Raw genomic sequence first — 13232 nt, 5'->3', positions numbered from 1 at the left:
CTTTAATCAGATGTGTGGCTGCCTGCTTTGCTCTCCTCTACCTGAACAAAATCCCTGAAAAATCTGCAACATTAATGAGTGAGAAGATGGTTTCAAGCACCTGGTGGACCTCATGCCAGCCATTTTCATCGTGGCAGGCGACGGAGGCCCGGGACCGCAGGAGCAGCTCACAGCAGGTGGGGTCGCCACCCACCAGGACCGTGTGGTATAGCGGGGTCAGACTCTGACTATCCTTATAATCTGGGGACGATCCCAGTTCCAAAAGCACCTGAAACAGAGAGACAAAAGGGGCAAATGTGATAAATTTTCTATTAAATCATATTGATAGGCTGTGTGTAATCACCCGAATATGTCTATCAAAATATCTAGGGATTAAAACAGGTTTTGTAGTATTCTTAATGTAAAAAATATTGCAAATGATTTACAATTGACATTAACAAGTCTTCTCTTTTGTTCTCAGAAAAATTTTAACTATGGTATTTCAACATAAAATTATTCCTACCCAAAAAACATTGCATTGCAGCTTCGAACCAGTGGTGTCTGTGGCACAGAAAACCTTAATGTAACATAACCATGCTCCCTATAAATTTCATAAACACAGCAACTAACTGCTATGTCACTTTTTCACACTTAGTCGGCATACTTGTAGATTTCACTCCAGTGATTCCACTAGAGGGCGCAACAGTTGTATTTGGGTCAGTGATAAAATGCTACTTTTGTGTCCATATGATTTAGTTAAAATGGTTTCAACAATTTGCATTGCAAATTTACAAATGGCTTTCAGAAAGAAAAAAAAATGATCTCAGTTTAATGTCTAAACCCCAAAGGCTGTGTAAAATATGCGAATAAATACAAAATGCAACGATTGGCAAATTCACAGTAGAACATTGGAAAGCTATCAAATGTTTGAACAGATAATGTGCCATTGTAAGGAATGTAAGGAAGAGTGTCGTGCTGGATTTAATGGCAGAAACACAGTGGGCCAAATCCATGTTCACCACTGTGTAGCATCCTGACGTCTTTTAATAATAAATGTTTGGGGATGTTGTCCCATCCTTGTCTGATATGCAATTCTAACTGCTCAATAGCCCTGGATCTTCTTGGTCATATTGTTTGTTTCATGATGCATCATATGTTGTTAAGTCTGAACTGCAGGCAGGTCTTATACAATAAAGCCATGCTGTTGTAATAGATGCAGTTTGCAGTTTAGCATTGTAGTCTGAAGGAAGCAGCATCCATGGTTAACTTGTCTGGCAGCAGATTTGTTTTACACTCTGTCCATTTTAAATGAACTTGAGCCAAGAAACAATGCCAGTATTTCTGAATCCTCTTCATAGGTCCACAGGCTTCTTTGCATGATAGATTTTTAACCAGCATTTGTGGATGGAAGGTCAGACTCAATGGTTTTTGGAAGTGTTCCTGTACCCGTGCAGTGGTTTCCACATACAGAACAGATATTGGTTTAATTCCTTAAAAAATGCTGTCCAATCTTTAAGTATATTGAAATACCAGGGCACCATTAACAGAGGACTTGAAGCACATCTGAAGAAAATACTTTATATTTATTCAGAATGGGAACATTAAAAAAACGGTATACAGAGACACTGTGTACTCCAGAACACAGCAGTAGACAACCAAGGGCCTGGCAGATTTAAATACATTTAGGAAACATGAGAGAGATGAGAAAGATCAAACTTAGAGTGCAAGTAGGCGTCTTGGGGTGTAACAAAGCCAAGTTCACCTTTTCCAAAATAGTAATAAATAAAATTGTCATTTTGCTGGTCTCTGCTTCTTAAAAAAAAAATTTAAAAAATCATCACAACAGATTAAAACGTAACTTGCATCTAAAATAGTATTTGGCAAGTATAAGGCTATGGAAAGTATTAAGTTAAGTTCTGAAACCAAAAATAAATATTCCAATAAATCAACAAGTAAATAATTAGAATGCAGTCCTTCTGCCAAAAGAGCAATATTGTGCCAATACTGATCTTAATCTTGACAAACAATAATGTTGATTACGTGCCAAACCTAAAACATCTCAAAGTAACAAAGGAAGCAGACATCATTAGTTAATGGGTTGTGGGTCCAATGTTTCTATTAGAGACACTCAATTTCATTTAAAGCCACCGGTAGGTCTGGACTCTTCCACCTAACCAACCAAATTCCCAAACAGGACCAACACGAATATCCCAAGGATCCCAGAGGTTTAATGACAATTGTGTGTCTCCCAAAATGATATGTTTATTTATTTATCGTGGGACTATAGCTGCATTATGGGTGGTTTGGACGGCACCATACCTTCAGAGCTACTTGATTCTTGGACTGGACAGCTTTATGGAGGGCAGTCAAGCCGTCTCTGGAACGGAAATCCAGATGAGCGCCTCCATCTTTTAAAACTGTGATAATCTCCACCATATTGTCCAGGTGAGCCGCGAGCGTCAAGGGGGTTTCTGTGGACAAAAGAAACAATTTGGGACTTTTCACTGTTGTTTTACCGAGTGGACATTTTTCAATTAAGTAGCACAAAGGAGACAACTGGAACAGAAAAATAGTGAGTTATTGTGTGTGATATGTCTGTGCTTAACTATTTTTTGGTGTCTTTGGAAATGTTCTACAGTTTACTGGAGCAGGACAGAAATAAGAGATAAAATGAATTATTACTTTTATTTGCACTTATTTCTATTTGAATAGGTTCTCAACAATTGTAAATAGATGGAATTCATCCCAAGTATACTAATTAGTAATTGTCACATCCTTGTACCAGTCCAACTGAATAGAAACTGTCCATTTGTGCAGCGGTTTAAAGTGGTGCAAGCAGGTCCAAGACGCTAGAGTGGTGCATCAGTGCAGTCAATTCTGGGAACAAAATGTCCTGAGAGACCCAGGCAAAGCTGTGGGTTGCAAAATGTGCAGGATGCTGGAGCTCCAACAGTTAATGAGCACAATTCCTCTCAGTCCCCTGAGATTAATTAGAGAGTGAACCATCATAGTGACTGCTTTTGGAGGTGAACTTGTGGATGTGCTCTTTGCAGTATGTATGGGTGACGAGGGCATTGGCCTCAGTGGAATGTTTATTATTATTCATATTAAAGGATTCTCCAGCATCAGTACACCATAATGGAGAAACAAAGGCCGATTTAGGGTCCTCTAAACATTTGGTGTACCTTACGAGATGACAAGAGTAGAAGCAGCTACGGCTATAAGACAGTTATCACATGCGCATGCATCTGTGAGTAAATGTATCTGGGTCGTGATGACCCCATATGTGCACTGTAGATCTGAGCTGGAGAGGAACTGACAGTGTGGACTGTGGTGGGGGTAGCAGTAACTCCTACCACCAGTTTGTGGGTCATGGTAGTTGGGGTCAAGTCCTTTCTCCAACATCCTTCTGATTTTCTCCAGTTGATGCTGCTGGATGTGCTCCATGAACTTCCTCAGGTTTTCCTGACAGGACGTCGTGAAGGTGTGTGTTTGTGAGAGAGACAGAGAGAGAGAGACAGGAGTGTTAATAAAAATGCATGAGAGGAACATGTTGGACATAGGCCGGTCTCTCACTCGCTCTCTCCCATGTGGAGTTTCTTGAGGGCACACATGCTGCCTTTACCGGGCCGAATAAAAATAGCTAACAGAGCAGCTCCCACAGCACAGAGAGAGCGAGACAGCTGTGCCTCTCCCGCTCTCTCTCTCTCTCTCACTCACGCACACACACAACTGCCTGTATCTAGTCCTCCAATATCCACAAAAACATACACTCAAATACAGACACATGCTGGCTTTCAGCTGCAGCCAAATCACCAGGCTGCACCATCCAGGGAGCCAGGAGACCCGGAGGGCTGAAGAGATGATTCTGAACCAAAGGTGTGCATTATTTACAGTTGCTCTTCAAACACCCTGCATCTGCCTGTAGTCTCTGCCTCTCAATATTTCACAAGCGAGACCTTGTGGCCTGTACAATCAACGCATATAAAACCATATTAATAATTACCGTTAGGTAATGTCTTACAACCACTTCTTCATTCTCAGCATCACAAACTGAGCTAAATAAAAATATCTGAATGATTGGAATTCAAGCAATGCAGTGGGAACCCGACCAGCTATCAGCTATGGGTAGTAATATAATCAAATTAAATCATTTGAATAATAATGTATATTAAACAAAACATTTTATAGGTTGAAAAAATGGTTGTTGAATTTGCAGCATTAGGAGGTCATTTACTGAAATAAAAACAATTTCATTTAAAAACATTTTAACATAGGACACCTTCATTGAACCATTGAGAGTTTCTGCTTGAATTTCTTTGTTGAATGTCAGATCGCCTCCCAGAGCTGCTGTTAGGATGTGAACTGCCCCCACCCTCATAGATCTCTTACTTCAAGATGCTCCTAAGGTTCCCAATAGTATTGATGTCAGGGGAGGATGGGGGCCGAACCATGACTTTCTCTCCTTTTATCCACTCCTCTCTTAATCTGATGTATTTGATGATCAGAAACCTTCCTCGCTGTGCCTTTATGTATCTGCACATACCCAGCCACAAATCTATTAACAGTACGATATTCACATTTAAATTTTTGTGATATATAGAAGGTTTTTGTACCTTGTCAAAGGCATTCAACTATTTCATGCCAGCAAAGAGATCCTTTTTCTTTCCCATAATGCTTGAAAATTGTAGAATAATGTGGAATGTCCTTCTTCAGTAGTAGTTCCTTTCAGTGGGCTCACCTGGTGAACTAAATTGGTCGTGCTCTAGAGCACCCTGCGATTATAATGGGGGGATTATATTGGCTGTATATGGTTATTTATAATTACCTTTCTGGAAATTACGCCCCCAAGTGTTCATTACTACAAGTTCAGGCTTAATATGACAAAAACAGCCACCACTTATGGGAGAAGTCTCCAACTGTACAAGACAGATACAGGCAGGCTTCATTCTAAAAAAAAAAAAGCTTTTATTTTTTAATTCATGGTTGCTTATATTAACGTTCAGATTCAGTTTCCTCTCAGCTCCCCTACTCCCTTTCCTCTACATTCTGCAACCTCCCTCCTGCTTTAACACTATGTGGTTATCACAGGTTAGAATATGAAATTATTCATATTATTATACATTATATATACAGTAATGCTGCAAAGTAAGGAGGGTGCTGCACGAACATGCATATTGTTCACAATTCAAGCTATTAATTACATGTAACAGACAAAGAGAATGGACAAACCTGAGTGTGCAATTTTGCAATCTGTTTTTCATTCACACCAGGCTGCCTGTAGACTCTGCTCTTATATCGAAACTTCAAAAGAGAGAGAAATTAGGAAAGATGCAAGGAAGCAGAATTTTGTCCTCTGGTGCTGATCTCACAATATATAATCTTTATGCATAAAAAGTCTTAAAAATGAGAGTGAAATAACAGACACATACACACATACGTGCTGTTTATAACATTAATATTAACTATAAACAGAGATATTTGTGAAAAAGGTGTTCTTATGAAATGACGTTCTCTTGGGAAAGATAATAATGGAACGTGAGCGTGTGATTGTGTTACAAAGCAGAGGTTGCTTGGAGGGAAATAACTCAAATAAGACCAAATCAGGCAAACATTTATTTGCGTGATTGAAAAGAATGACATTTTCTTATGTCATGTCCTGCTATCCAGGTCATTGCTGCTCCTCAGCTGTAGTACCCTTCCCCAGTTTTCCAGTTCCTGGAGCTCTAACTGGCTTTCCTGACAGTGAAAAAGACTAGGCCACCCCACCCCTTGGCCCAGTGCTGTATCTACCTAATTCCAGGGCATAATCCCAATTGAAGGAGGCTGGAGGATGGAGGCATGCTCTGAGAGCAGAAAAAGAGCCTCTGTCCCGGGAGGGCCTGTGGATGATGCAGTGGCCAGCTCCGTGGGGGTCCATGAGGGTGTCACTACCTCATGCTTGTCTGTGTAATCTGTCCCTAGTTTCCTTCCCGTACCCTATAGATGAGATGCATTTGCTTTGCTACATGTGTCTCACCATCCCATGTGTACCTGTTTATCTGTAAAGCCTGCATTCTGTTTGTTCTGGCGTCCAGCCTAGTTTAGTGCCACATTCTCTGTTTATTTGTATTTCGATTATTTATGTGTGACAGCATTTCACACAATTTTCACTCCTGAGTGAAACATGTTTCGATCTCTACAGAAAGGGTCTAACACGTTCTTTTTATTTGCATTATTATTATTACTTGTATTTTCATATTGATGGTAACTCATGTGACAACGTTTTAGTACTCAGCACAATTCCAATTTCTAGACCATTACCTCCAAAGTAGGGACACCCTTGCTGGTGGGCAGAGGGTGATCCCTAAGAAGACACTCTTCATCCAGGAAGCCGCTCTCCCTGCCATCCACAGCAGGCTGGAAGAGGCCGTAGTTCATCACATCTCTCATGCTTTGGGTCAAAGTGCACAGGATTTGCTGCTTGGCAGCCCACACCGTAGCATCATGTCGGAACCTCATGGACTTCTGGAGAACACAAACAAACACACTCTGCCTCATTCCCCCTCTCTGTAACTTTGGCAGACAGTCTCTCACAGATGGAAGATTTATGAACTCCTGCCAGCTTCTCTCAATAGGTAGCCCTTGTTTACTGAAGGGAGTTCTGTTGCTTCACAGACATTTCATAGGAACACCAATTCTCCATTTCAATGCCGTGAACTGTGGTCTGAGTGAATTGTTAGTTGGAGAAATTTCACCCCAAGGATTTATACTATATGGTGGAGTATTGTAAATAGTGTGATGCATTGGCTGAGGAATTTTCCCTTTGGTACAATAAAGTATGCTGTACCGTACTACAAGTGTTACAAAGAGCAATTGGTAATAAGAGGGTGTGTTACACCATGAAATATTAGCAATGGCATGCTGAGGTTGCAGATGTTGGATTGATATTCATTAAATCAGCACACTAGCGCCAATATCTGTTAAAGAAGCTAACTGTCAGAATTGGCTGCACCAGGAGACAGATGGGATAAATGCAGAGGACAAATTTGTGCTGCTGTGTATCACATGTGACAATCACTTCACTTCACTTCACACCTGGGCCCAAACAGGACTGCAGTTAAAAGAAGCTGTTGTGTTGTGTTGAGTTGTTTGCAGTTCTGGCAATCGCCACACACCTGCGGGTTTGTTATAATTCTCCCCTTTTGTTTACCCTGTTTTTGGCCATCGTGCCGTTTTTTCTCTATTATTGATAAATCTTGTTTCCAGTATGTCCCGCCTGTGCACATCCTTCCCCCATCAGCGTGACATTAACTAACATGGACATTGTGTGGATTTTTAAAATAATCCATTCAAGCTTCAGCAGCAGCGAATCATGTGTCATTGCAGCTGTAAATAATTTAAAATGAATTTAAAATGACAGATCAGGTTGATCAGAATGTTCAAGCAAACAAATCATTTCAAATCTTTGACTACATGCCTATTTAAGGTTCCAGATCACTGTCTTTATGGATAGATGTTTCTACATATATGTAGTGTTCTACATAATGTGTTTTACTTGTCCAGACTAACAAATCACTTTTCATAACATGGTTTTGAACCATTAAAGACAATCCTGTCTTTAATGGTTCCACCATCACGGAAAGTGGTCACTCACAGACTGCTGAAGGTCTGGGATGACTACACAGACCAGTAGGGAATCAGCCAGGGCATTGCTGTTGTCCACTCGCCCACTGCTGGGCCGCACCGACCTGGGCTCTTCTCTCGAACTGTCTGACTCGGAGCCACCAGAGCCATCAGAAAAGCTCCGGGCCATCTCCTCCTCGCTGGATGTGGGGCTGCGCGGCATGGCCACTAACAGAACACAGAGGGTCAGCATCAGAATTCTCAACTTCTCAAAGATCTGTAAAATGCTTTTTGTAAAAATGTAGAGAGAACATTTGTAATTTCGTTACGTCCTCAACTAATATTTGGATTTTGGGAATGAGAAATAAAACTGCAACAGACTACTGACCAACACTGACATACATAAGCTACACATGTACGCCTATGGTGATACCTGTCTGCAATGTACTCAGTGGCACTGAAACATAGATCCTGTATGCTCATGGTATCTTTACAGACAAATACAGGCAAATGCCTATACCGAATATTTTTTTAATTCTGCCTTATCGAATATGCTATTAGAATCATTTTGGCTGCTTTGTATGGGGAACCATGGGTATCACTGACAAAGAATGGAGGCAGAGTTCATGTTTATTTTATTTAACTTCAATTTTTTTTTTATTAATTGTTTACATTTTAACACAAATGGAAAGGAATGATAAATGATATATTTCTTTAAAATTAATAATAGGAACAGCAAAGATAAACCTGGAAAGTATTTGCATTAAGAGTAACTTTGAATTAAGAGTAACTTTGAGTGTAACTTCCTGTATTTGTCTGGTCTGGTTTACTTAGAATCCAGATCAATAAACCCGTAGGACAGTCTGTGAGAGTCTCAACCACAAAAGGGTCCTTACAAATCAAACAAGTGTTAACAAAGTATGCTGTGCTCCTATAAGAACTCCTCTGAGTGCGGAGTCAATATCCAGAACCCTGAATGAGCCCCAGCTGGCAGAACAGCCTTTAACTCCATCTGAAACTATACAAAAACAGGTGCAAGGCAAGTTCTTTCTCCCGTATGACCAGGAATTGACATTTAAAGGCGTTCAGAACTCTGAAGACTAGAATTATTTCCATTTCTACGTGACATTTATATTCAGAATGACACAGAAAGAAACTTATTCAATCTGTTTTTGGACATGTCTAGTCACAGGTCAAATGTACGTACCTTTTGTTATTTATCTCTCTGTTATTGCTATTTATCCGGAAGACGCCCCAAAAGGGGTAGGAGGAAGGCCAGTGATGGGGAGCTGGTCAAATAGGAAGCAGTTTAATATGGCAGCACCTGCCATCCCCAGCAGACAGCTCCATCCTGCAAGAGAAGGTAAGTAAAGTTTGCATCCGGCTGAGGAGACTCAGTGGTGATGTCCACATCACATTCAATCACATCCTAAGCCAGGAGGAAAAAAATTTGCAAGAACATCTGAAAAGAGCAGGGGTCTCATTTATAAAGCTTGGCAAAGAAAATCACACTAAAAGTGTTATTTTATCCAAGGATTAAAATGATGTACGCAGAGTAAATTTGAGATTTATAAAAATACGCACAAGATATACACGCTTTATAAATCAAACTCTACATGGTACTTGCAGCATATTCCGCCCTCTACACGCCCAGCTTCAACCATACATGGTAAATGCAAATCAGCTCATGAATATTCAAGCCTTCTATGTATACCTGGAAAAAAGGCACATCATGGCAAAGGAGGGGAAATGGAAGAAGCTGAAATAAATGTGCATGTGGCTGAAGCCCCAAAATTTTGCTTGGTGGTCAAAGTAGCGGGGTGACAAACAAAAAGAAAGGCAGTCAGTGGCGAAAGGTAATGAGTGCTGTGAAAGAAGTGAGTGCTGCAAAAAAATAGTCAGATTTAAAAGTGATTATAAAAAAAATCAAAAGATGCGGCGATTCGGCACACTTTTGGGGGGTGGCATGAGAACGTGCAAGCGTGAGCCTCATTATAGCCATTTTGAAAAGGGGGTGAGGAGCCAGTGTATTCATTCAATACATGAACAATGAACAGTCGGCTATTTTTATTGTCTTACTAAGACGCCAGCCTGCAATCTCCTCCCTACACTGCTGTGTTCCAGGATAAAGGAGTCGTGTGTTCAAACCAGGCCATCGTGCAACCACGTCAGGATTATGTGAGCCCCATATGGAGCCCTTATAGCAATGTGAGTGCAGGCACTTGCGCCAGTTCCATTCGGGAAACGGACATTGCTGCAAATTGCCTTTTGATGTTGGCCTGTTCTCCCGCAGTGAGCTCACCCTCTTCACCTACGGCCTCATTTTTTCCCCCGAAAATGTTCGCACATATGCATAACTTTGCGCACATTCTGCCAATAGATCCCAACGTATGCATAGGAAGAGGTGTAGGCATCTTTTAGGTCCCGTTTCATGCATACATAGGTTGCGCGAATATTGACTGATGAAGCAAACCAGTACACCTCCAGTCCATCCTACTCTGTGTTTCCTGCAGCTGTGTTCTGAGACTTCCTGAAGGCAAATGGACCATTCAAGACCTCAGGTGGCCATGCTAAGGCTTCCACATTTTATTTAAGCAGGCATCATCATCACCGTCACCTGACCAGGTCACGTAAAGCTGCATTCAACAAAAAACCCACTCCAGATGAGCCATGCTTCCCCTGTCTCTCCACAGGCAACCACATCATTCGTCATCAAGAGGTGGAACCAAATGGAAGTCAGCAGCTCTCTGTTTTTTATTCTGCTGAAGGTCCAGTTTAAGGTCTCTGTGATGTATTTTTTAAAAATGTGCATGTTCATATTTCTGTTTACTACTCCCGCTTCAGACTTCACTGTATTTCCCCTCGGACTGCAACACCGCAATTAGAGATTCTCTGAACCGGCAGTGCAGCTGCAGCAAGACTGAAAATGTTTAAATTAGGACTGGGCAATATGGGGAAAAAAGCTTATCACAATAAAAATAAAATGGATGACATATAGGAGTCTTTATATGATATATTTCATATATTATATAATCTATTTTATTATTATTGTGATTAGCTTTTTCCTACATATAATAAGCTTTTTCCTATGTGTGTGTATATATATACATATATATATATATATATACATATATATATATATATATATATATACACACACACACACACACACACACACACACACACACACACACACGAACACAGACACACACACACACACACATATCAACTGCTATGAAAACGTTAATTGTGATAAAAACCACATTCCTGTTTAGCCTGAAGTTACCTCAGAGTGAAGACAATTTTGGTGTATTATTTATTAAGTAGTCCAGCGAACGGGGATCCACGTGACACGATGCACGATGCAAGAACATTGAGTAGAAAATGTAAAACACAACCACTGATCTCCTTGAGTCTGACATAACACTAAAATGGAGGTCGAAGACTCTTTATTTTGAAATGAACTGAAAATAATGGGTATGTGGCCATAAAAAAGCAGAATTCCAAGATAAAGCATGAACGGATTCTCTGTTGCAGTCTTAAATACACTTACACTTAGTACAAGCAAGAACAAAGGATCGTAAAGCCCTATACAGAGGGTGAAGGGCAAACAAGGAACAGAAGAGTCAGAAGATAAAGGGGACCGGTGGACACACTGTCATAATAAGGGTTTAAATAGGGGCCACTAGTGGCATGCAACCGCTACTGTAGGTGGCTCCACTTATTTCAGCCTATTGACACTGCAGTTTCTTTTTTTACCAGCCTGTCAATGTTACTATTCTAACATTACCAAGTTTATTTTATTGAACTTGCTACAGTCACAACAGACAAGACCGGGGTACGGGAAAAAGAGAAGTTGGAGACAAAGTCAACACAGTGAGGATCGAGGGGACAAGCAGGCACCCTCATAAACATATATGCAAATATTCACACATTCACCCCACGTGGAGACAAACTAAATGCTGTAATATAATGCAATGTTCACCTCACCGGTCTCTCAGCTTAAAGAGTTAAACGCCATGCCCAAGACATCACACAGTATAAAAGGATAGAGACATGAACAGACAGTTGTGAAATCTCTTCACGTTTGCTGTAAGCCGCATACTCACGTTGACCCTTTTTGACCCAACAATGACGGATTTCCCTTCTGCCTTTCGTCTGTCATCTATGTTAACAACCCGTTTTAAAATAATATTAATATAAATAAATTGTCACTTGTGATACACAGCAGCACAGCACACGGTGCACACGGTGAAATGTGTCCTCTACATTTAACCCATCACCCTGAGTGAGCAGTGTGTGGGGACGGTGCTTTGCTCAGTGGCACCTCAGTGGCAACTTGGCGGCTCGGGATTCGAACCGGCAACCTTCTCATTATGGGGCTGCTTCCTTAACCGCTAGGCCACCACTGCCCAAAAGCATGATTCTGCCCGATCACCATCCCCGACCAAGATTTCAGCCCCGCCACTGATACTGTATCCTCCCCTGAGACCCACCAAGCCTGTCGACCATGTTTACAGCCAGCTGCCTTCCTCCACCGCGACGCTGAGGCCAGTACCACGTCTCCTCTGTCCACCGCCCGCAGCCCAGCGACCACAGACAGAAGCTGCGGCGTCACTCACGCTCCAGAAGCCAATCGCACCTGCTCTCCCTCCCTCGCGGAAGCAAGATGCTAAAATAATGACAATACCAGGTGGATACAAGGTCAGTACAACTCAAATGTCTGATATGATTTTACTCCTCTAATCCAGTTTTCAGGAGTTGAATCAGGGGAACATTTTAGTGGCAGAACACACTCATGTGGGCAGCATGAGCACTATTTAATTTTCATATTAACAAAATACCAGCAATATTACAGAAAGGGCAGGGTTTTAAGTTTTAAAACACACGTTCAAATGAGGAAGTATTCATATTATTTCTCATTTTTAAACATTTGTGACTCTTTTGTTGTTTTGGATGTTAATTGGCTAAAATTCACCATAATGTGGCAAATGCAAGGAGACCTAATATGGAATAATCATGCGTCATCATTAGAAAAGTGTCAGCACAAGATCTGATTCAAAGCACTGTGAGTTGTAAACCTTTTAAACCTGGAAGATTTTTTTTTCATTGCGATAAAAACAAATGTTATTTGTTGGTTACTTAAAATCCAAATCCTGGGGATGTATTTATGAACACGCCCCATGCTTGACACTTAGCACTGTGCTTACATTACATTTGTCTAGTTTCTTTGCATTATTTCACAGTCCACAGCTGATATTTTCCATATCCTTTAGAGGGCATAGACTATAAAGGTTTGGTCTTTTTGCAGCAGATTCCTTGCTTTATTTAATGTTATGGTTGAGATTCAGGAAAATTACAGAAACTCCAGCATTAACATTATATAGAGCCACCTATCTAAGCAAAAATCTAAGCACATAACAAATAATTTTGAAAGGAAAAAAACAATACCTTTGAGGTTACCTTTAGAATAAATTAGATTAGTGCACAATTAGCCGATTTACAACCCATTCATGTCCTTTGAAATTATTGTTTTTTCGGACCTGCAAATGCACTCTTGCAGCAAATGAAACAAGCCTAAGAATAAGATCAAAACCTAAAGGAAAGTTATTTATTAGATTTTTTAGGAGTTTACTGGGGTTTCTGTT

At 40.7% G+C, this 13232-nt stretch overlaps 1 protein-coding gene across 6 annotated transcripts in view; it reads right to left on the bottom strand.

Annotated features, from left to right (window-relative positions):
- shank2b (SH3 and multiple ankyrin repeat domains 2b) overlaps positions 1-13232 on the bottom strand; it is an 80293-nt gene that overhangs the window by 62022 nt on the left and 5039 nt on the right. For 5 of the 6 annotated variants that reach the window (XM_028984974.1, XM_028984979.1, XM_028984976.1 and 2 more), the window contains exons 2-8: positions 8792-8935; positions 7616-7812; positions 6283-6486; positions 5212-5283; positions 3336-3444; positions 2299-2450; positions 101-268 (exon numbers count right to left, since the gene is read on the bottom strand). In XM_028984974.1, the coding sequence (XP_028840807.1) occupies positions 101-268; positions 2299-2450; positions 3336-3444; positions 5212-5283; positions 6283-6486; positions 7616-7807 (897 nt within the window). In that variant the 5' untranslated portion in view covers positions 7808-7812; positions 8792-8935. The remainder of the gene's footprint in view (positions 1-100; positions 269-2298; positions 2451-3335; positions 3445-5211; positions 5284-6282; positions 6487-7615; positions 7813-8791; positions 8936-13232) is intronic. The other variant, XM_028984978.1, reaches the window with a different exon arrangement.

The sequence above is a fragment of the Denticeps clupeoides genome, chromosome 7 (genome assembly GCF_900700375.1).
Source record: "Denticeps clupeoides chromosome 7, fDenClu1.1, whole genome shotgun sequence".
NCBI classification, from domain to species: domain Eukaryota; kingdom Metazoa; phylum Chordata; class Actinopteri; order Clupeiformes; family Denticipitidae; genus Denticeps; species Denticeps clupeoides.
The sequence above is the reverse complement of the archived record's forward strand: the minus strand, read 5'-3'. Positions and strand labels throughout refer to the sequence as shown.